The sequence below is a fragment of the Aegilops tauschii genome, chromosome 2 (assembly GCF_002575655.3).
Source record: "Aegilops tauschii subsp. strangulata cultivar AL8/78 chromosome 2, Aet v6.0, whole genome shotgun sequence".
Lineage (NCBI taxonomy): Eukaryota > Viridiplantae > Streptophyta > Magnoliopsida > Poales > Poaceae > Aegilops > Aegilops tauschii.
In genome coordinates, this window is record NC_053036.3 from 40,302,746 (window position 1) to 40,323,247 (window position 20,502).

At 47.4% G+C, this 20,502-nt stretch overlaps 1 protein-coding gene across 1 annotated transcript; it reads left to right on the top strand.

Moving 5' to 3' along the window:
- Positions 1–415: 415 nt before the first annotated feature.
- Positions 416–2,430, top strand: LOC120974381 (uncharacterized). The gene is made up of 6 exons (XM_073509518.1): positions 416–611; positions 700–903; positions 1,018–1,191; positions 1,276–1,641; positions 1,719–1,928; positions 2,018–2,430. The coding sequence occupies exons 2-6, from the start codon at positions 868–870 to the stop codon at positions 2,204–2,206; spliced, it is 975 nt and encodes a 324-aa protein (XP_073365619.1). The 5' UTR covers positions 416–611; positions 700–867; the 3' UTR covers positions 2,207–2,430.
- The last annotated feature ends 18,072 nt before the right edge of the window (positions 2,431–20,502 follow it).

Sequence of the window (20,502 nt, forward strand, 5' to 3'; positions counted from 1 at the left end):
TAGTGAGGTACCCTCCTCTAGTGAGGTACCGTCCTCTGGTGAGGAGGAGGAGGAGGACGAGGCAGGCGAGGAGGAGAAGGTTCGGGATGGGGCCGAGGAGGAGGTGGAGGAGGAGGACGAGGAGGAGCAGGATGAGGAGGAGGTTGGGGAGGGGGAGGCAGGCGAGGAGGAGGGTGGTGGCGGGGATGGTGGTGGTGGCGGGGAGGGGGTTGACAACAAGGGATGGCTGCGTGGTAACGCAAAGCTACCAAAGCAGGTTCCTGCTACTGAGGAGCAGAAGTGGCTCATTGAGCCCACGGGGAAAGAGTAAGTGCCACTTTATAATAATTTCATTATTTTGCTTGTCACATGCTCATTCCGGTTGTTATTTATTGTGCTTGTCACATGCTAATAGTTCATTCTTTTGCAGCAACTGGATATATTCTAAAGGGGTCCGTATTCCCAACGGCCTCATCACCGTCTTGCTGAAGTTACACTGGCCGGGGTTGTACCGTCCAAATCCAGTCAGGCACCCGAACCATCGGGTCTTGGCCACGAGCTGGGAGCACTGGGAAGCGGCCCTCCACGCGGACCATGGGACCCATGCCAAGGCCGTGATCACCACTTTCTGGGTGAGTTCTCTTCAGAAGAACAAGTCCATTCTAGTTTCATGAATGATTTAACTCATGGCTTCTTCCATTCTTGTTTCGTGCGTTGTAGAAATTCTATCGAGTTCTCCCGGAGCACAGGGCCAGAGCGGACCAGATCGTGATGCGCCAATGCAAGAAGAAGGCCCGCCAGATGCAGTACGAGGTGCGCTATGTGGCCATCTCGACATACCATCACGACTATCTTGGTGTGAAGATGACCAAGTAAGACGCGCGGAGGATGGGCATTACCTTGGAGAGGGACGAGTTCTTGAAGGTAAGTATAAAAGATTTTTCATTATGCTTTCATTATGCTTTCATTATGCTTTCATTACCTTGTGGTACATTTCACCGTTTCGTGTTGACATGCCATTATGCTTTCATTATGTAGGTGTTACCAAATTGGTGTTATGGAAAAGACGAGTCCTGGGCGGCATTGGTGGATCTTTGGTGTGATGAGGCTGGAGCCTGGGCGGCTATGAGAGTCAAAAACAAGGCTAACCGAGGGAAGGAGGGAGTACATGCTCAGGGAAACCGAAACCACTATCTCCACAAGGCAGTTAATGTATGACTAACCCCATTAAACATTCTTCTTCTTCTATTTACCATCACTTTCTTATGTATGACTAACCTCTGTTTGGTGGTGCAGGAGGAGAAACTGAAGCGGCCGCTCTCACACATGCAGGCGTGGGAGATCGCCCATACGCGGAAGAACCCCAAGCCTGGCGAGCCCAAGTACTACGGCAAGAAGACCGTGCATAGGAAGAAGGCCTACTCCGATGGGTATCTTGCGTTACATCCTGACACACCTGACCCCATTGCGGCGGATCTGGACGAAAGGGTGGTGGTGGGCATGGGGCCGAAGGAGCACGGTCGGGAGGCGGTTCTCGATGCTGTGATCACTCCTACTATCTGCTACACACAGCTCTGTCGGATCGACCCGACCCTGAGCCAGCGCACGAGCACGCCCATGAGCAGTGCACCATCACAGTCCCTCTTCCAGGAGCAGCAAACTGTAAGTATTTTCCCTTTTATCTTCATTGCTCACTTTATTTTCCGCATTTAATAGTTTTAAATCATGTCATACTGTAGGCCTACATGGAGTACACACGCCAGGAGACCATGGCGTGGCACGACCACCTTCATGCATACCATCAGCAGAGGGATCGCCAGATGCAGCATGCTTTTCAGGAAATGGCGGCCGGCAGGTGTCCTCAATGGCCATCAGCTGAGGGTCCTCCAGCACAACCAACGTTGCTGACCTTTGAGGAGTTTGTGGCACAGAACGCTGGCCCCTCGCCGGTTAGTTCATCCCCAATCTATTCACTCAAAACATATCATGCCTTTCAACACAGTCATATATCCCGTTAATATGTCTTTTCAACATCCAGGGAACCGGTGGATCAACCGTTGGCGGTGGTCTTCGCAGCACTCCCGAGTCACGGAGCCCGACCACTCCGATCCACGGAGGCGGAGGCGGAGGCGGTCTTGGCGGTACCGCTGCCGCTAGTAGTGACGACCTGGGCTTCGGCGGTCTTGGCGGTGACGACCTCCGCGGTGCTCGATGTCCTGGCGCTTAAGCCTTTGGGTCACATTGTGGCGGTTCTCGATGCTAGGATACTTATATGCTTGTGATGTTTCTTATCTTATTGTTGTTTGTGATGTTTCTTATGATGTGTGATGATGAATTTGTTGTGTGATGCTGCTCCTTATTGATACGTGATGCTGCTTCTTATATATGCTGCTTCTTATATATGTTGTGTATATTCAAATGAATTGAGCTGAAAAGAAACAGAAAAAAGAAAAAAAACTGGACAGAAACTATGCCGACGGCCTGGCCGTCGGCATAGGCCTGGCGTGAGCTCCCAGTGGCCGACACGTGGCAGGTCTATGCCGACGTCCTAGCCGTCGGCTTAGTTTGAAATTATGCCGACGGCTAGGCCGTCGGCATAGACCTGCCCCAGGAGGGCCCAGTTTCTCACATGTGGCATGTCTATGCCGACGGCCTAGCCGTCGGCATAGTTTCAAACTAAGCCGACGGCTAGGCCGTCGGCATAGACCTGCCCCAGGAGCAACGGCTTCTCGCCACGTGGTGAGAAGCCATTGGTCAACACTTGACGGCGGCCGCCGTTAGGCGATGACGTTGCCGACGGCCAGGGCCGTCGGCATAGATGTACGGCCACCGTCGGGATAGGGGCTATGCCAACGGCCTTTCTATGCCGACGGGCATCCTGGCTACGGCGACGGATATGTTGCCGACGGCGGCCGTCGGCATAGGCCTGTCCCGACGGCTAGTCAGGGCTATGCCGACGGCCCTGGCCGTCGGCATAGGGTGCGATTCCGGTAGTGGACCGTGACCTCCACAAAATGGCCTGGACCGGAGACAACCTAGTCGACCTTATCTCAGACATCCTCGAGGCTCCACGCGAGGTACGCGCCCGTCGTCTTTCTCTCAGCACGCTATGCCGGCACTCCGGCGACCGAGACCGCTACCCAATCTTCGACCGATGGTTCCGATCCAAGGTTCTGGGTCGCCTCAAAGATTTTCATTTCAGCTACCAGTGGGTGAACAACACCGAACCACTTCAGGCTGGCGAGTTGATGCCGCCGCTGCCGCCATCCGCGCTGAGCTTTTCCTCCCTCCGTGTCGCTAGCTTTGGGTGCTGCCATTTCCCTGAGAATATCTTAGCCTCGGGTGGCATCACTTTCCCATATCTCATCGACCTCACTCTCTGCCGGATCACAAACTCCGAGAACACACTGCATGCCATGATCGCCGCATCCCCAAATCTTGTCAACTTGTACCTTCACAGAAACTATCACTTCCGCCGCGTCCACATCAGCTCGCATACTATTGTAAGGTTCCGCATGTTCATTGACCCTGACAGTGATATCATGGAAGAACTCCTCATTGTCAGCACTCCAAGCCTGGAGGAAGTGATGCTCTGGGACCAAGGTTATTGTGGTCCACGAATCATACGTGTCCTGGTTGCCCCAAAACTTCACATGTTGGGTTGTCTGCACAGTGACATCATGTCCGCCGTACAGCTTGGGAAGACAATACTCCAGGTATGTATGTATCTGGAGCCACTTAGGGCATCTGTATATATCATTCTTTTGCAATCTTACTCATATACATATATAGTCACCACTTCTAATTTCTTTCATATTTTGATGATCCAGGCAATGGTTGACAGTAGTCCAGTGTCATCGCTGCATAATGTAAAGATCTTGAAGCTCGTTGTCCATGGTCTTAGGTTAAATCATGTCATTGATGTGCTCCGATGCTTTCCCTGCTTACAACAGTTTCACATAAACGTGAATTTTTTTATTTTTTTTTAAGAAAGAGGATGACCTCCGGCCTCTGCATCTGAGAGATGCATGCGGCCATTTTATTGATTATATATACGTGAGTAGGGTCGACTCTCTCTTTCTTTATGGAATGTTATCTAGATTTTATATACTCTGTATTTATGCGTTCCTATGTGGAGTAATTCTACTCTAATTTTTTCTCTTGCTTCGTTTTCAGACACTGATGAGCCATGTTCCAAACAAGCAGAACGGCATTCCAGTAGCTACTACTGTTGAGTGTGTTGACAGACATCTAAGAGCATCTCCAGCCGCGTCCGGCGCGCCCTCAGGACGTCGAAAAGCGCCGGTTCGGCCCGTTTTTGGGCCCGGCGGTCGCAGGCCGAACCCGGCGTACTGGGGGGCGATCGAGGGCTCCAGCGCAAGGGAAAAGCGCGGCTGGCCCACACCGTCAGGTGAAAAGTCAAGTTTTTTTTCCCCGACTCGCCTCCCACCCCCCGCGCCCTCAGCCGCCACTAGCTGTATCCCGGCGCCGCCCGCCGCCCTTCGCTGCTAGATAGCCAATCCCCGCCGAAAAATAGCAGAGGTTCGCTGAGGCAGCCCCTCCACCAGTAGCTGGGCGTTTCCGGCCGCCGTTTCCGGCCGCGGAGGGGCAGTTTGGCGGCGGGTACACGCCCATCGGGCGCAAGGTGTTCGGCGATTTGCCTGCCTCGGCGATGGACATAGATGACGAGGAAGCGCTCGCCGTGCTGCTGGAGGTAGAAGCTGAGGCCGACGTCCAGGAAGAAGAACATCTCATGGTGCTCGCCGCCCTCACCCAGCTGCTGGCGAGCAATGAAAAGCCGCGGCGAGGTGGCTCGGCGCCGGGGCGGGTGAAATCAAAGAACCGGCATCGTCTCGAAGGCTACTGCATGCTCTACTCCGACTACTTCGCCGATGCTCCACTTCATGGCGACAAAACATTTCGGCGCCGTTATCGGATGAGCCGAAAGCTCTTCCTCAGGATTGTGAATTCCATCTGGGAGTTCGACAGCTACTTCAAGTGCAAGATGGATTGCACTGGCAAACTTGGATTCACCTCGATCCAGAAGTGCACGACAGCGATGAGGATGCTTGCATACGGAGCTCCCGGTAATTCACTCAACGACTATGGGCGCATGGCCGAGTCCACTAGCATTGAGTGTTTCTACAAGTTCTGTCGGGCAGTGGTGGCAGTGTTTGAACCGCAATACTTGAGAACACCCAATGCAGAAGACACTGCTCGGATCCTAGCACAGAATGCAGCAAAAGGATTTCCTGGGATGCTTGGAAGCATCGACTGCATGCATTGAAAATGGAAGAACTGCCCACTTGCTTGGCAGGGGATGTACAAAGGCGCCAAAGACGGTTGTAGTGTGGTACTTGAGGCGGTGGCCACACAGGACCTCTGGATTTGGCACTCCTTCTTTAGTATGCCAGGAACTCACAATGACATCACGTGCTGCAGTGCTCCCCTGTCTTTGCCAAGCTTGTTGAAGGTCATTCTCCTCCGGTGAACTTCGAGGTCAATGGGAGGCACTGCAACAAGGGGTACTACCTAGCTGATGGCATCTATCCGAGATGGTCTACATTTGTGAAGACTATCTCAAACGTTGTGCCAGAAGGCAAGAAGTCCCACTTTGCCAAGGTGCAGGAGGCTTGCCGGAAGGATGTCGAGCGGGCATTTGGTGTGCTCCAATCACGATTTGCTGTTGTCCGGTACCCTGCTCAGACTTGGTCGAAAGATCAAATGTTGGAGATCATGACTTGCTGTGTCATCTTGCACAACATGATCATTGAGAGCGAGCAAGAAGAGTCAGTGTTTGATACTGAACCATACTATAGGCAGGGTCCTCTAGCCGAAGTTGATCACCAGCTACCGCCAACCTGGACTGCCTACCTCAGTATGCGTCAGGAGATCCGAGACCCACAGGTGCATCATCAACTGCAGCAGGATCTGATGGATCACCTATGGAGGCTTAAGGGCGAAGCCGGGCGCGATGTGTGATGAGTTTTTATTTGTTGAACTATATAATTTGTATTGAACGATTTGTTGTTGCACTATTTTGTTGAAGTATTTAATTTTCTGTGATGAACTATGTGATAAAAAAAAATTGTTATGATAATTGAAGGCCGAGCCACGACGAACCACGCCGAATATGGGCCTATTCTCGCCCATATGGGCCCTTTATTCGCCGAAAGTGGGCCTAAAAGTGGGCCAATATCGGCGCCTGAGGGCGACCTGGGGGCGACGGCTGGATGCCCAACCGCCCCCAACGCGCCTTGAAGCTCTAATTTCTAAAAAACTATGAGAGTGGGAGGGTCGAACTCAGGATCTGCAGTGCACGCGGGTTCAGAGCAGACCTCTTACCGCTGCGCTAGCACTAGTGTAGAGAACATTTTGTGCTCAAGGCTTTTTTATTCATGTCTTAAAAAAATTTGAATTCAAATTTTGATTTTATATTCTGCTTGATTTCTTTCAGAATTTCGTGGTTACCCTGGTAACCGAGTTTACCACCCTGAGAGAAAAATGTTCCATTTGGAATCCAAAACCTTGCATGGTACTCCAATATAATCCTAGGGAGTACCACCTCAAAGAAATATGGAGTACCTTGATGTTAGGGGTAAAATTGTAATCAATGAAGGCTCGCGGCTCCCCCTCCCTAGGGTTCCGCCCGCGCCGCCGCCGGCTCCCCCGTCGCGGGTAGCCGCGGCTACTGCCGGCGCCCGCCGCCGCTAGCCCTCCCCGACCCCGACCACCTCCCTTCCCGCCTCCCCCTCCCCATCCACCGTACCACCGCGTCGCCTCCCCGAGCGAGGCGACCGGGGGCTCCCTCCCCGCCCTCCCCAGCGCCTCCCCTCCCCTTCTCCCCCTCCCGCCACCGCCGGCCTGGACTACCGGGCCTTGCTAGGGTGGTGCCGGCGGCGGCGGCCCCGTCCTTTCCCCCCGTGCAGCGCCACGGCTCGGGCGGCTGGCGGCGGCGTACTTCGGCGGCAGCGGATCCGGCGGCGGCGTGGCACCTTGGGGGGGCGCGGTGCTGGGTGGCGAGGTGGCGGCGGCGTTGCTGCTTGGCGGCGGGGTGTCGCAGTGGCTGGTGGCGGTGCCCTCCCGGCCCAGATCTGGGCCCTTTTGGGCCCCATCTGGGTCTGGGTGGGCCTGGTCGGAGCTCCTTTGCGGCGTCTCCGGCGGACGGCGGGGCGACTCGTGCGGGGGGTAGCGGCGACGGCGGCTCGTGTACTGCAGCGCGGCGACGAGGGCTTCACGAGCCCGTCTCGGGCTCGGCCGGGCCTATCTGGGCCTTCGGCGCAGGGGCGAAACATGGTTTCACGAGGGAGCTGGAGCCGGCACAGCGCCGGTAGTGGCCATGGGCCACTTCTCCACCTTCCCTTTCCCCCGGTCGATTTGGTCGCGGTTGCCTGGTTTGCCCCTTTTGCTACGTCCGGCCGGTTCCCGCCATGGGCGGTGGAGGTTGTCCCCTCCTGCGTGGCTGCTGTTGCTGCCGCCCCTCGTTCCCGGTTGCCTTCTCTGTTCCCGCCGGTTTCGCTTCGTTTGCCACGGTGAGACGGCGATGGGGACTGCACGGCCGTGGTGGCGCATGTTGGTGGGCGGCGTGTTTGGTGGCGCACGATGGATCGTCTGGAGTCGTGGGTGGTTGGTGGTCCGGAGAAATCCATGTCGGCTTGTCCGGCACCGACGCGGTGACGTCTGTGGGCGCCGCCGTGCCTTCCTGAAGGGCGTCGGGTTTGCCCCTTCCCCGCAATCCTTTACATACCGGGGGAAACCCTAGGACTTGTCCGGGCAGCAGCGTCGTCGGCGTCGCGGTCCTTCTTGAAGGTGTTGCTTGGTATGCGGCAGTCCGGAGTGCTTGGAGTGTGGTGGAATTCTCCGGTGGGCGCAGTGGTTTTGGGTCTTCATCGTTTTCGTTGATCCGTCGTTGTTCGCATTTGTTTCTTTTTTTGTTTTCTCTTTCGTTTCTTTTGAGCGTGATTGTGCTGCTTCCGCCCCAGCACCTATCGTTGGCTGTATCGAAGTTGGTTGCTTTGTAATACAAAGCGGGCGGAAACCCTTTTTCGCAAATTGCAATCAATGGGTGATTTATTCATTTCTCAATCTTATATTAATTATTATAGAAATACTAAATAGAATGAGATGCCAATTTAGTAAGACTAGCTCGTAAGGGTGTGAACGCATACTTCAAACATAATTTTCCGATGAACCCTAATCCCAAATCAATGTCATTGGTAAAAAGTAAAATCCCAAAACATATAAGATAATCATGTGTGGCGGCGCATGATGATCGCATGGTCATCACCACCGAGGTGATTAGGAGAATGCCATAGCAGTTGATAATCCAGGTTCTGCACACCCGTGATGACCATGTCAGTGGCCGCCCCCAATGGTTGCACCTACGCGAATTAGCTAGGGATGACTCTGCCGGATACTTGCCCATCATGGGTATATGGGAGGAGCGCAGTCCTCCACACCAGTTCATAAGTTTGTGAGTTATTTGTGACTAACTAGCACAAATGCTCGTGAGTTGTGAAAACATTGGTTCCTAATTCCTATGTGTCAAGGTTGGCCTGGTCAAGAAACAGTGTTGTGCAAGAACAGTTGTGATGACAAAAAAGATATTCATTTGGGGATCACATCGTCAGCTCACCACATGGGTATGATTGTGAATAAATTAATTTGACTAAACAACATTAACTTGAGATTATTTGTTCTATAATGGTGAAGGAAGTGGCAAATTCATTTCTGAAGAGAAAATACATTTGTCCAAAAAATAATAGCTGCTTCTTTTACATATACACATAGAAAAGATTGAAGTAATATTCTTCACAGAGAATGCATATAGGTACTTTTGGATTTTTTAATAGACGTTAACAAATGTTTATGATGGCAGAACCACTATATGCACATAAGATATAAAATGAAACATTGAACAAAAACTCATGAAAATCTCAATTGATATATAAAATACGAAAAAGGGCTTCAGGTGAAGGAGAAAACTGATTGGGCATAGCTCACCACACAAGATTGGTCAAAGCTGCCATTGTTGTACGTGCGTTCACGTTCGAAAGATTGGTCAAGGCGTGCAGCACCCACATCACGTGCTCGCCGTGTCCGAGCATTGGTGTCCTGCAGCCGCACACCTCGACAAGCTCGAGTCAGAGGCCGGCGTGGAAGCCCGCCATCCCGTCTTCCCACATGCAGTATTGTATCACATCCTCGCCGTGTGACGAGACTTAACTACCCTCGTTTATCTTAGCAATTCTCGATCCAGCTAAGCCATGCCTCTTTCTTGCGTAGTATTCTTGGTGAGCCAGCACACTTTTAGCGCCACATCCATGGTGCGTGCATGTTCTTTTTTCATTGAGTATCTCTTATTATAGGAGAATCGATCGATTCCTTTATTTCACTCGGGCAAGCATGGCACTTTATCAACTGTGTGTTGATTTTCAAGCCGCTGCTGATTCTCATACAAATCCCGGGCAAATATAAATTAGTTGCGTTTCATGTAAATGCGCGAGGTGGGACTATTATTCAAGTAACAAACCTACAGTTGTAGCATGATCATCAATTGGCCTAGCTGGCCTAAGCCTTATAGCACGGGAGTGAGGTTTGGAGTTTGATACTCCAGAGGTGCATATTTCCAAATGTGGCGAACATCTATTTTTTTGCGTCCTCGTTGTTGCTTGGGCCGTTACTGCCGCTGGGCTAGCTCGCCGATTATATGGGCTGAGGCCCAGGCGGTGACGATTGAGCGGGCAGGCTCCGGTTCACGCATGCGTGCAGGTCCTGGCAGGCAATTTCAGCCTAGCCAAGCAGAAGAAATCAAAATTAGGTCCCCGAATTAGTACCACCTCACATATATATTGATTAAATAAAATCACCTAAGTGGGACGAAACCAAGAATATCACCTTGCTTTATTAGTAGGTATAGAGGTATAGATATAGATGTGAGTCCATGGATTATACACACTCCCATATTTTCGCAATTTTCTAGCCTCTTCGGTACCGTGCATTGCCTTTTCTCACCTCGAGAGTCGGTGCAAACTTCGCCGGTGCATCCAAACCCCGTGATATGATACGCTCTATCACACATAAGCCTCCTTATATCTTCCTCAAAACAGCCACCATACCTACCTATTATGGCATTTCCATAGCCATTCCGAGATATATTGCCATGCAACTTCCATTATTATCATATACATGACTTGAGCATTCATTGTCGTATTGCTTTGCATGATCATATAGCTGATATAGTATTTTTGTGCTCAGCTACCGTTCATCATTATCATACATGTTACGCTAGATCATTGCACATCTTGGTACACCGCCAAAGGCATTCATATAGAGTCATATTATTCTAGATATCGAGTTGTAATATTGACTTGTCAGTAAAATAATAGTGTGATGATCATCATTATTAGAGCATTGTCCCAGTGAGGAAAGGATGATGGAGACTATGATTGCCCCACAAGTCGGGATGAGACTCTCGACGAAAAAGAAAAAGAAAAAGAAAAAAAAAGAGGCCAAAAAGAGACCAACAAAAAAAAGAATAAAAGAGAGAGAAAAAGAGAAAACAAAAGAAAACAAAAAAAAGAAAAAGAGAGGAGGGGCAATGTTACTATCCTTTACCACACTTGTGCTTTAGAGTAGCACCATGTCTTTCATATAGAGAGTCTCCTATGTTGTCACTTTCACGTACTAGTGGGAATTTTTCATTATAGAGCTTGACTTGTATATTTCGTTGATGGGCTTCCTCAAGTGCCCGAAGTCTTCATGAACAGGTAAATTGGATGCACACCCACTAGCTTTCAATTCAGCTTTCATACATTTATAGCTCTTAGTGCATCCGTTGCATGACAATCCCTACTCCTCGCATTGACATCAATTGACGGGCACCCCATAGCCCGTTGATTAGCCGCATCGATGTGAGACTATCTTCCTTTTTATCTTCTCCATATTAATATCTACCACTGCATCCTATTTCACCCATAGTGCGATGTCCATGGCTTACGCTCATGTATTGTGTGGGGGTTGAAAATATGAAGCGCGTTAAAAGTTATGAAAAATTGCTTGGATGACACCGAGGTAGTACATGATTTATAGTTTGTGTTAAGAAGATGGAGCATGACAAGGGATAGCGTTCTTTAGCATTTTTATTCTGAAAGGAATGATTGTTTGTTGGTATTCCTGAGTATTGATGTCTTTATAACAAATTATAAACTAATCATTTAAATCACTCGTATCTTAATATTCATGTCATGATTAGATTATATCATCAAAATTATGCTAGGTAGTATTCCTCATAAAAAATATCTTTTTTTATCATTTACCTATAGGACAAGCAGAAATTAAGCTTGGGACGCTGATACGTTTCCGTCGTATCTGTAATTTTTATTGTTTCATGCCAATATTCTACAACTTTCATAGACTTTTGGCAACATTTTATATTATTTTTGGGACTAACACATTGATCCAGTGCCTAGTGCCAGGTCATGTTTGTTGCATGTTTTTTTGTTTCGCGGAATATCCTTATCAAACAAAGTCCAACGCGATAAGAATTTATGGAAATTTATTTTGGAATATATGTGATTTTTGGAAAGAAGAATCAATGCAAGACGGTGCCCGAGGGGGCTACGAGGCCCTTGGGTGCGCCCAGTGGGGTTGGTTAGCCACTTGGTTTCAGGAGGGGTTTCCCACCTTCAGTACGCAGACGATACACTACTGCTGTTTGAGTCGGACGGGCATAGCATAGCCACAGTCAAGGCTATCTTGTTGAGCTTCGAGCTCATGTTCGGTCTCAAAATCAACTTCCAAAAGTGTGAAGTGGTGTCCATGGGGTGTTGGGGAACGTAGTAATTTCAAAATTTTCTTACGCACACGCAAGATCATGGTGATGCATAGCAACGAGAGGGGAGAGTGTTGTCCACGTACCCTCGTAGACCGAAAGCGGAAGCGTTAACACAACGCGGTTGATGTAGTCGTACGTCTTCACTATCCGACTGATCAAGTACAGAACGCACGGCACCTCCGAGTTCAGCACACGTTCAGCTCGATGACGTCCCTCGAACTCCGATCCAGCCGAGTGTTGAGGGAGAGTTTCGTCAGCACGACGGCGTGGTGACGATGATGATGTTCTACCGACGCAGGGCTTCGCCTAAGCACCGCTACGATATTATCGAGGTGTAATATGGTGGAGGGGGGCACCGCACACGGCTAAGAGATAAATAGATCAATTGTTGTGTCTATGGGGTGCCCCTTCCCCCCGTATATAAAGGAGCAAGGAGGAGGCGGCCGGCCAAGGAGGAGGGCGCGCCAAGGGGGGAGTCCTACTCCCACCGGGAGTAGGACTCCTCCTTTCCTTGTTGGAGTAGGAGAAGGGAAGGGAGAAGGAGAAGGAAGGAAGGGGGCGCCCCCCCCCCCCTCCCTAGTCCAATTCGGACTAGTCCATGGGGAGGGGTGAGGCCACCCTTTGGGGCCTTTCTCTCCTTTCCCGTATGGCCCATTAAGGCCCAATACGAATTCCCGTAACTCTCCGGTACTCCGAAAAATACCCGAATCACTCGGAACCTTTCCGATGTCCAAATATAGTCGTCCAATATATCGATCTTTACGTCTCGACCATTTCAAGACTCCTCGTCATGTCCCTGATCTCATCCGGGACTCCGAACTCCTTCGGTACATCAAAACACATAAACTCATAATATAACCGTCATCTAACTTTAAGCGTGCGGACCCTACGGGTTCGAGAACTATGTAGACATGACCGAGACACGTCTCCGGTCAATAACCAATTGCGGAACCTGGATGCTCATATTGGCTCCCACATATTCTACGAAGATCTTTATCGGTCAGACCGCATAACAACATACGTTGTTCCCTTTGTCATCGGTATGTTACTTGCCCGAGATTCGATCGTCGGTATCTTAATACCTAGTTCAATCTCGTTACCGGTAAGTCTCTTTACTCGTTCCGTAATACATCATCTCGCAACAAACTCATTAGTTGTAATGCTTGCAAGGCTTAAGTGATGTGTATTACCGAGTGGGCCCAGAGATACCTCTCCGACAATCAGAGTGACAAATCCTAATCTCGAAATACGCCAACCCAACAAGTACCTTTGGAAGCACCTGTAGAGCACCTTTATAATCACCCAGTTACGTTGTGACGTTTGGTAGCACACAAAGTGTTCCTCCAGTAAACGGGAGTTGCATAATCTCATAGTCATAGGAACATGTATAAGTCATGAAGAAAGCAATAGCAGAATACTAAACGATCATGTGCTAAGCTAACGGAATGGGTCAAGTCAATCACATCATTCTCCTAATGATATGATCCCGTTAATCAAATGACAACTCATGTCTATGGCTAGGAAACATAACCATCTTTGATTAACGAGCTAGTCAAGTAGAAGCATACTAGTGACACTCTGTTTGTCTATGTATTCACACATGTATCATGTTTCCGGTTAATACAATTCTAGCATGAATAATAAACATTTATCATGATATAAGGAAATAAATAATAACTTTATTATTGCGTCTAGGGCATATTTCCTTCAGTCTCCCACTTACACTAGAGTCAATAATCTAGATCACATCGCCATGTGATTTAACATCAATAGTTGACATCACCATGTGATTAACACCCATAGTTCACATCGTCATGTGACCAACACCCAAAGGGTTTACTAGAGTCAATAATCTAGTTCACATTGCTATGTGATTAACACCCAAAGAGTACTAAGGTGTGATCATGTTTTGCTTGTGAGATAATTTTAGTCAACGGGTCTGTCACATTCAGATCCGTAAGTATTTTGCAAATTTTATGTCTACAATGCTCTGTACGGAGCTACTCTAGCTAATTGCTCCGACTTTCAATATGTATCCAGATTGAGACTTAGAGTCATCTGGATCAGTGTCAAAATTTGCATCGACGTAACCCTTTGCGACGAACTCTTTTTGTCACCTCCATAATCGAGAAACATATCCTTATTCCACTAAGGATAATTTTGATCGATGTCCAGTGATCTACTCCTAGATCACTATTGTACTCCCTTGCCAAAATCAGTGTAGGGTATACAATAGATCTGGTACACAGCATGGCATACTTTATAGAACCTATGGCCGAGGCATAGGGAATGACTTTCATTCTCTTTCTTTCTTCTGCCGTGGTCGGGCTTTGAGTCTTACTCAATTTCACACCTTGTAACACAGGCAAGAACTCTTTCTTTGACTGTTCCATTTTGAACTACTTCAAAATCTTGTCAAGGTATGTACTCATTGAAAAACTTATCAAGCGTCTTGATCTATCTCTATAGATCTTGATGCTCAATATGTAAGCAGCTTCACCGAGGTCTTTCTTTAAAAACTCCTTTCAAACACTCCTTTATGCTTTGCAGAATAACGCTACATTATTTCCGATCAACAATATGTCATTCACATATACTTATCAGAAATGCTATAGTGCTCCCACTCACTTTCTTGTAAATACAGGCTTCACCGTAAGTCTGTATAAAACTATATCCTTTGATCAACTTATCAAAGCGTATATTCCAACTCCGAGATGCTTGCACCAGTCCATAGATGGATCGCTGGAGCTTGCATATTTTGTTAGCACCTTTAGGATTGACAAAAACCTTCTGGTTGCATCATATACAACTCTTCTTTAATAAATCCATTAAGGAATGCAGTTTTGTTTATCCATTTGCCAGATTTCATAAAATGCGGCAATTGCTAACATGATTCGGACAGACTTAAGCATCGCTGCGAGTGAGAAAATCTCATCGTAGTCAACACCTTGAACTTTGTCAAAAACCTTTTTTCGACAAGTCTAGCTTTGTAGATAGTAACACTACTATCAGCGTCCGTCTTCCTCTTGAAGATCCATTTATTTTCTATGGCTTGCCGATCATCGGGCAAGTCAACCAATGTCCACACTTTGTTCTCATACATGGATCCCATCTCAGATTCATGGCCTCAAGCCATTTTGCGGAATCTGGGCTCACCATCGCTTCCTCATAGTTCGTAGGTTCGTCATGGTCAAGTATCATGACCTCCAGAACAGGATTACCGTACCACTCTGGTGCGGATCTCACTCTGGTTGACCTACGAGGTTCGGTAGTAACTTGATCTGAAGCTTCATGATCATCATCATTAACTTCCTCACTAATTGGTGTAAGCATCACTGGAACTGATTTCAGTGATGAACTACTTTCCAATTCGGGAGAAGGTACAGTTACCTCATCAAGTTCTACTTTCCTCCCACTCACTTCTTTCGAGAGAAACTCCTTCTTTAGAAAGGATCCATTCTTAGCAACAAATATCTTGCCTTCGGATCTGTGATAGAAGGTGTACCCAACAGTAACTTTTGGGTATCCTATGAAGACGCACTTTTCCGATTTGGGTTTTGAGCTTATCAGGATGAAACTTTTCACATAAGCATCGCAACCCCAAACTTTAAGAAACGACAACTTTGGTTTCTTGCCAAACCACAGTTCATACGGTGTCGTCTCAAATGGATTTAGATGGTGCCCTTTTTTTACGTGAATGCAGCTGTCTCTAATGCATAACCCTAAAACTGTAGTGGTAAATCGGTAAGAAACATCATAGATTGCACTATATCCAATAAAGTATGGTTATGACGTTCGGGCACACCATTAAGCTGTGGTGTTCCAGGTGGCACGAATTTGTGAAACTATTCCACATTGTTTTAATTGAAGACCAAACTCGTAACTCAAATATTTGTCTCCGCGATCAGATCGTAGAAACCTTATTTTCTTGTCACGGTGATTTTCCACTTCACTCTGAAATTCTTTGAATGTTTCAGACTTATGTTTCATCAAGTAGATATACCCATATCTGCTCAAATCATCTGTGAAGGTCAGAAAATAACGATACCCGCCGCGAGCCTCAACACTCATCGGATCGCATACATCAGTATGTATTATTTTCGAATAAGTCAGTTGCTCGCTCCATTGTTCCGGAGAACGGAGTCTTAGTCATCTTGCCCATAAGGCATGGTTCGCAAGCATCAAGTGATTCATAATCAAGTGATTCCAAAAGCCCAACAGCATGGAGTTTCTTCATGCGCTTTACACCAATATGACCTAAACGGCAGTGCCACAAATAAGTTGCACTATCATTATTAACTTTGCATCTTTTGGCTTCAATATTATGAATATGTGTATCACTATGATCGAGATCCAACGAACCATTTTCATTGGGTGTGTAACCATATAAGGTTTTATTCACGTAAACAGAACAACAATTATTCTCTAACTTAAATGAATAACCATATTGCAATAAACATGATCAAATCATATTCATGCTCAATGCAAACACCAAATAACACTTATTTAGGTTCAACACTAATCCCGAAAGTATAGGGAGTGTGCGATGATGATCATAACAATCTTGGAACCACTTCCAATACACATCGTCACTTCATCCTTAACTAGTTTCTATTCATTATAAAACTCCCGTTTCGAGTTACTACTCTTTAGCAACTGAACCAATATCAAATACCAAGGGGTTGCTACGAACACTAGTAAAATACACATCAATAATCTGTATATCAAATATACCTTTGTTCACTTTTGCCATCCTTCTTATCCACCAAATACTTGGGGCAGTTCCGCTTCCAGTGACTAGTCTCTTTGCAGTAGAAACACTTAGTCTCAGGCTTAGGTCCAGACTTAGGCTTCTTCACTTGAGCAGCAACTTGCTTGCCGTTCTTCTTGAAGTTCCCCTTCTTCCCTTTGCCCTTTTCTTGAAACTAGTGGTCTCGTCAACCATCAACACTTGATGTTTTTCTTGATTTCTACCTTCGTCGATTTCAGCATCACGAAGAGCTCGGGAATAACTTTCGTCATCCCTTGCATACTATAGTTCATCACGAAGTTCTACTAACTTGGTGATGGTGACTAGAGAATTCTGTCAATCACAATTTTATCTGGAAGATTAACTCCCACTTGATTCAAGCGATTGTAGTACCCAGACAATCTGAGCACATGCTCACTGCTTGAGCTATTCTCCTCCATCTTTTAGCTATAGAACTTGTTGGAGACTTCATATCTCTCAACTCGGGTATTTGCTTGAAATATTAACTTCAACTCCTGGAACATCTCATATGGTCCATGACGTTCAAAACGTCTTTGAAGTCCCGATTCTAAGCCGTTAAGCATGGTGCACTAAACTATCAAGTAGTCATCATATTGAGCTAGCCAAACGTTCATAACGTCTGCATCTGCTCCTGCAATAGGTCTGTCACCTAGCGGTGCATCAAGGACATAATTCTTCTGTGCAGCAATGAGGATAATCCTCAGATCACGGATCCAATCCGCATCTTTGCTACTAACATCTTTCAACATAATTTTTCTCTAGGAACATATCAAAAATAAACACAGGGAAGCAACAACGCGAGCTATTGATCTACAACATAATTTGCAAAATACTATCAGGACTAAGTTCATGATAAATTTAAGTTCAATTAATCATATTACTTAAGAACTCCCACTTAGATAGACATCCCTCTAATCCTCTAAGTGATCACGTGATCCATATCAACTAAACCATGTCCGATCATCACGTGAGATGGAGTAGTTTCAACGGTGAACATCACTATGTTGATCATATCCACTATATGATTCACGCTCGACCTTTCGGTCTCTGTGTTCCGAGGCCATATCTGTTATATGCTAGGCTCGTCAAGCTTAACCTGAGTATTCCGCGTGTGCAACTGTTTTGCACCCGTTGTATTTGAACGTAGAGCCTATCACATCCGATCATCACGTGGTGTCTCAGCACGAAGAACTTTCGCAACGGTGCATACTCAGGGAGAACACTTATACTTTGATAATTTAGTGAGGGATCATCTTATAATGCTACCGTCAATCAAAGCAAGATAAGATGCATAAAAGATAAACATCACATGCAATCAATATAAGTGATATGATATGTCCATCCTCATCTTGTGCTTGTGATCTCCATCTCCGAAGCACCGTCATGATCACCATCGTCACCGGCGCGACACCTTGATCTCCATCGTAGCATCGTTGTCGTCTCGCCAATCTTATGCTTCTACGACTATCGCTACCGTTTAGTGATAAAGTAAAGCATTACAGGGCGATTGCATTGCATACAGTAAAGCGACAACCATATGGCTCCTGCCAGTTGCCGATAACTCAGTTACAAAACATGATCATCTCATACAATAAAATTTAGCATCATGTCTTGACCATATCACATCACAACATGCCCTGCAAAAACAAGTTAGACGTCCTCTACTTTGTTGTTGCAAGTTTTACGTGGCTGCTACGGGCTTAGCAAGAACCGTTCTCACCTACGCATCAAAACAACAACGATAGTTTGTCAAGTTGGTGTTGTTTTAACCTTCGGAAGGACCGGGCGTAGCCACACTCGGTTCAACTAAAGTTGCAGAAACTGACACCCGCCAGCCACCTCTGTGCAAAGCACGTCGGAAGAACCAGTCTCGCGTAAACGTACGCGTAATGTCGGTCCGGGCCGCTTCATCCAACAATACCGCCGAACCAAAGTATGACATGCTGGTAACCAGTATGACTTATATCGCCCACAACTCACTTGTGTTCTACTCGTGCATATGACATCTACGCATAAAACCTGGCTCGGATGCCACTGTTGGGGAACGTAGTAATTTCAAAATTTTCTTACGCACACGCAAGATCATGGTGATGCATAGCAACGAGAGGGGAGAGTGTTGTCCACGTACCCTCGTAGACCGAAAGCGGAAGCGTTAACACAACGCGGTTGATGTAGTCGTACGTCTTCACTATCCGACTGATCAAGTACAGAACGCACGGCACCTCCGAGTTCAGCACACGTTCAGCTCGATGACTTCCCTCGAACTCCGATCCAGCCGAGTGTTGAGGGAGAGTTTCGTCAGCACGACGGCGTGGTGACGATGATGATGTTCTACCGACGCAGGGCTTCGCCTAAGCACCGCTACGATATTATCGAGGTGTAATATGGTGGAGGGGGGCACCGCACACTGCTAAGAGATAAATAGATCAATTGTTGTGTCTATGGGGTGCCCCTTGCCCCCGTATATAAAGGAGCAAGGGGGAGGCGGCCGGCCAAGGAGGAGGGCGCGCCAAGGGGGGAGTCCTACTCCCACCGGGAGTAGGACTCCTCCTTTCCTTGTTGGAGTAGGAGAAGGGAAGGGAGAAGGAGAAGGAAGGAAGGGGGCGCCCCCCCCCCCCCCTCCCTAGTCCAATTCGGACTAGTCCATGGGGAGGGGTGAGGCCACCCTTTGGGGCCTTTCTCTCCTTTCCCGTATGGCCCATTAAGGCCCAATACGAATTCCCGTAACTCTCCGGTACTCCGAAAAATACCCGAATCACTCGGAACCTTTCCGATGTCCAAATATAGTCGTCCAATATATCGATCTTTACGTCTCGACCATTTCGAGACTCCTCGTCATGTCCCAGATCTCATCCGGGACTCCGAACTCCTTCGGTACATCAAAACACATAAACTAATAATATAACCGTCATCTAACTTTAAGCGTGCGGACCCTACGGGTTTGAGAACTATGTAGACATGACCGAGACACGTCTCCGGTCAATAACCAATAGCGGAACCTGGATGCTCATATTGGCTTCCACATATTCTACGAAGATCTTTATCGGTCAGACCGCATAACAACATACGTTGTTCCCTTTGTCATCGGTATGTTACTTGCCCGAGATTCGATCGTCGGTATCTTAATACCTAGTTCAATCTCGTTACCGGTAAGTCTCTTTACTCGTTCCGTAATACATCATCTCGCAACAAACTCATTAGTTGCAATGCTTGCAAGGCATAAGTGATGTGTATTACCGAGTGGGCCCAGAGATACCTCTCCGACAATCGGAGTGACAAATCCTAATCTCGAAATACGCCAACCCAACAAGTACCTTTGGAAGCACCTTTATAATCACCCAGTTACGTTGTGACGTTTGGTAGCACACAAAGTGTTCCTCCAGTAAACGGGAGTTGCATAATCTCATAGTCATAGGAACATGTATAAGTCATGAAGAAAGCAATAGCAGAATACTAAACGATCGTGTCTAAGCTAACGGAATGGGTCAAGTCAATCACATCATTCTCCTAATGATATGATCCCGTTAATCAAATGACAACTCATGTCTATGGCTAGGAAACATAACCATCTTTGATTAACGAGCTAGTCAAGTAGAGGCATACTAGTGACACTCTGTTTGTCTATGTATTCACACATGTATCATGTTTCCGGTTAATACAATTCTAGCATGAATAATAAACATTTATCATGATATAAGGAAATAAATAATAACTTTATTATTGCCTCTAGGGCATATTTCCTTCATGGGGATGGGGACCGCCGAGGGACAAGTGGTGGAGGACTTGCTCAACTATAAATTGGGCTCTCTCACATTCCAGTACCTCGGCCTACCGATCGCGGCAAGGGCGCCTACCAGTCAGGACAGGGCCCCCCTTTGCACTACGGTAGCGGGCTGGGTAGGCCCTTGGAGAGGCA

What these genes read in the sequence shown, in the direction of transcription:
- LOC120974381 (XM_073509518.1), top strand. Translation starts at nt 868, where the DNA reads ATGGGCATTACCTTGGAGAGGGACGAGTTCTTGAAG. An exon ending in TCTTCCAGGAGCAGCAAACT is followed by an intron (nt 1,642 to 1,718) that starts GTAAGTATTTTC and finishes GTCATACTGTAG; the next exon opens with GCCTACATGGAGTACACACG. An exon ending in AGAACGCTGGCCCCTCGCCG is followed by an intron (nt 1,929 to 2,017) that starts GTTAGTTCATCC and finishes TTCAACATCCAG; the next exon opens with GGAACCGGTGGATCAACCGT.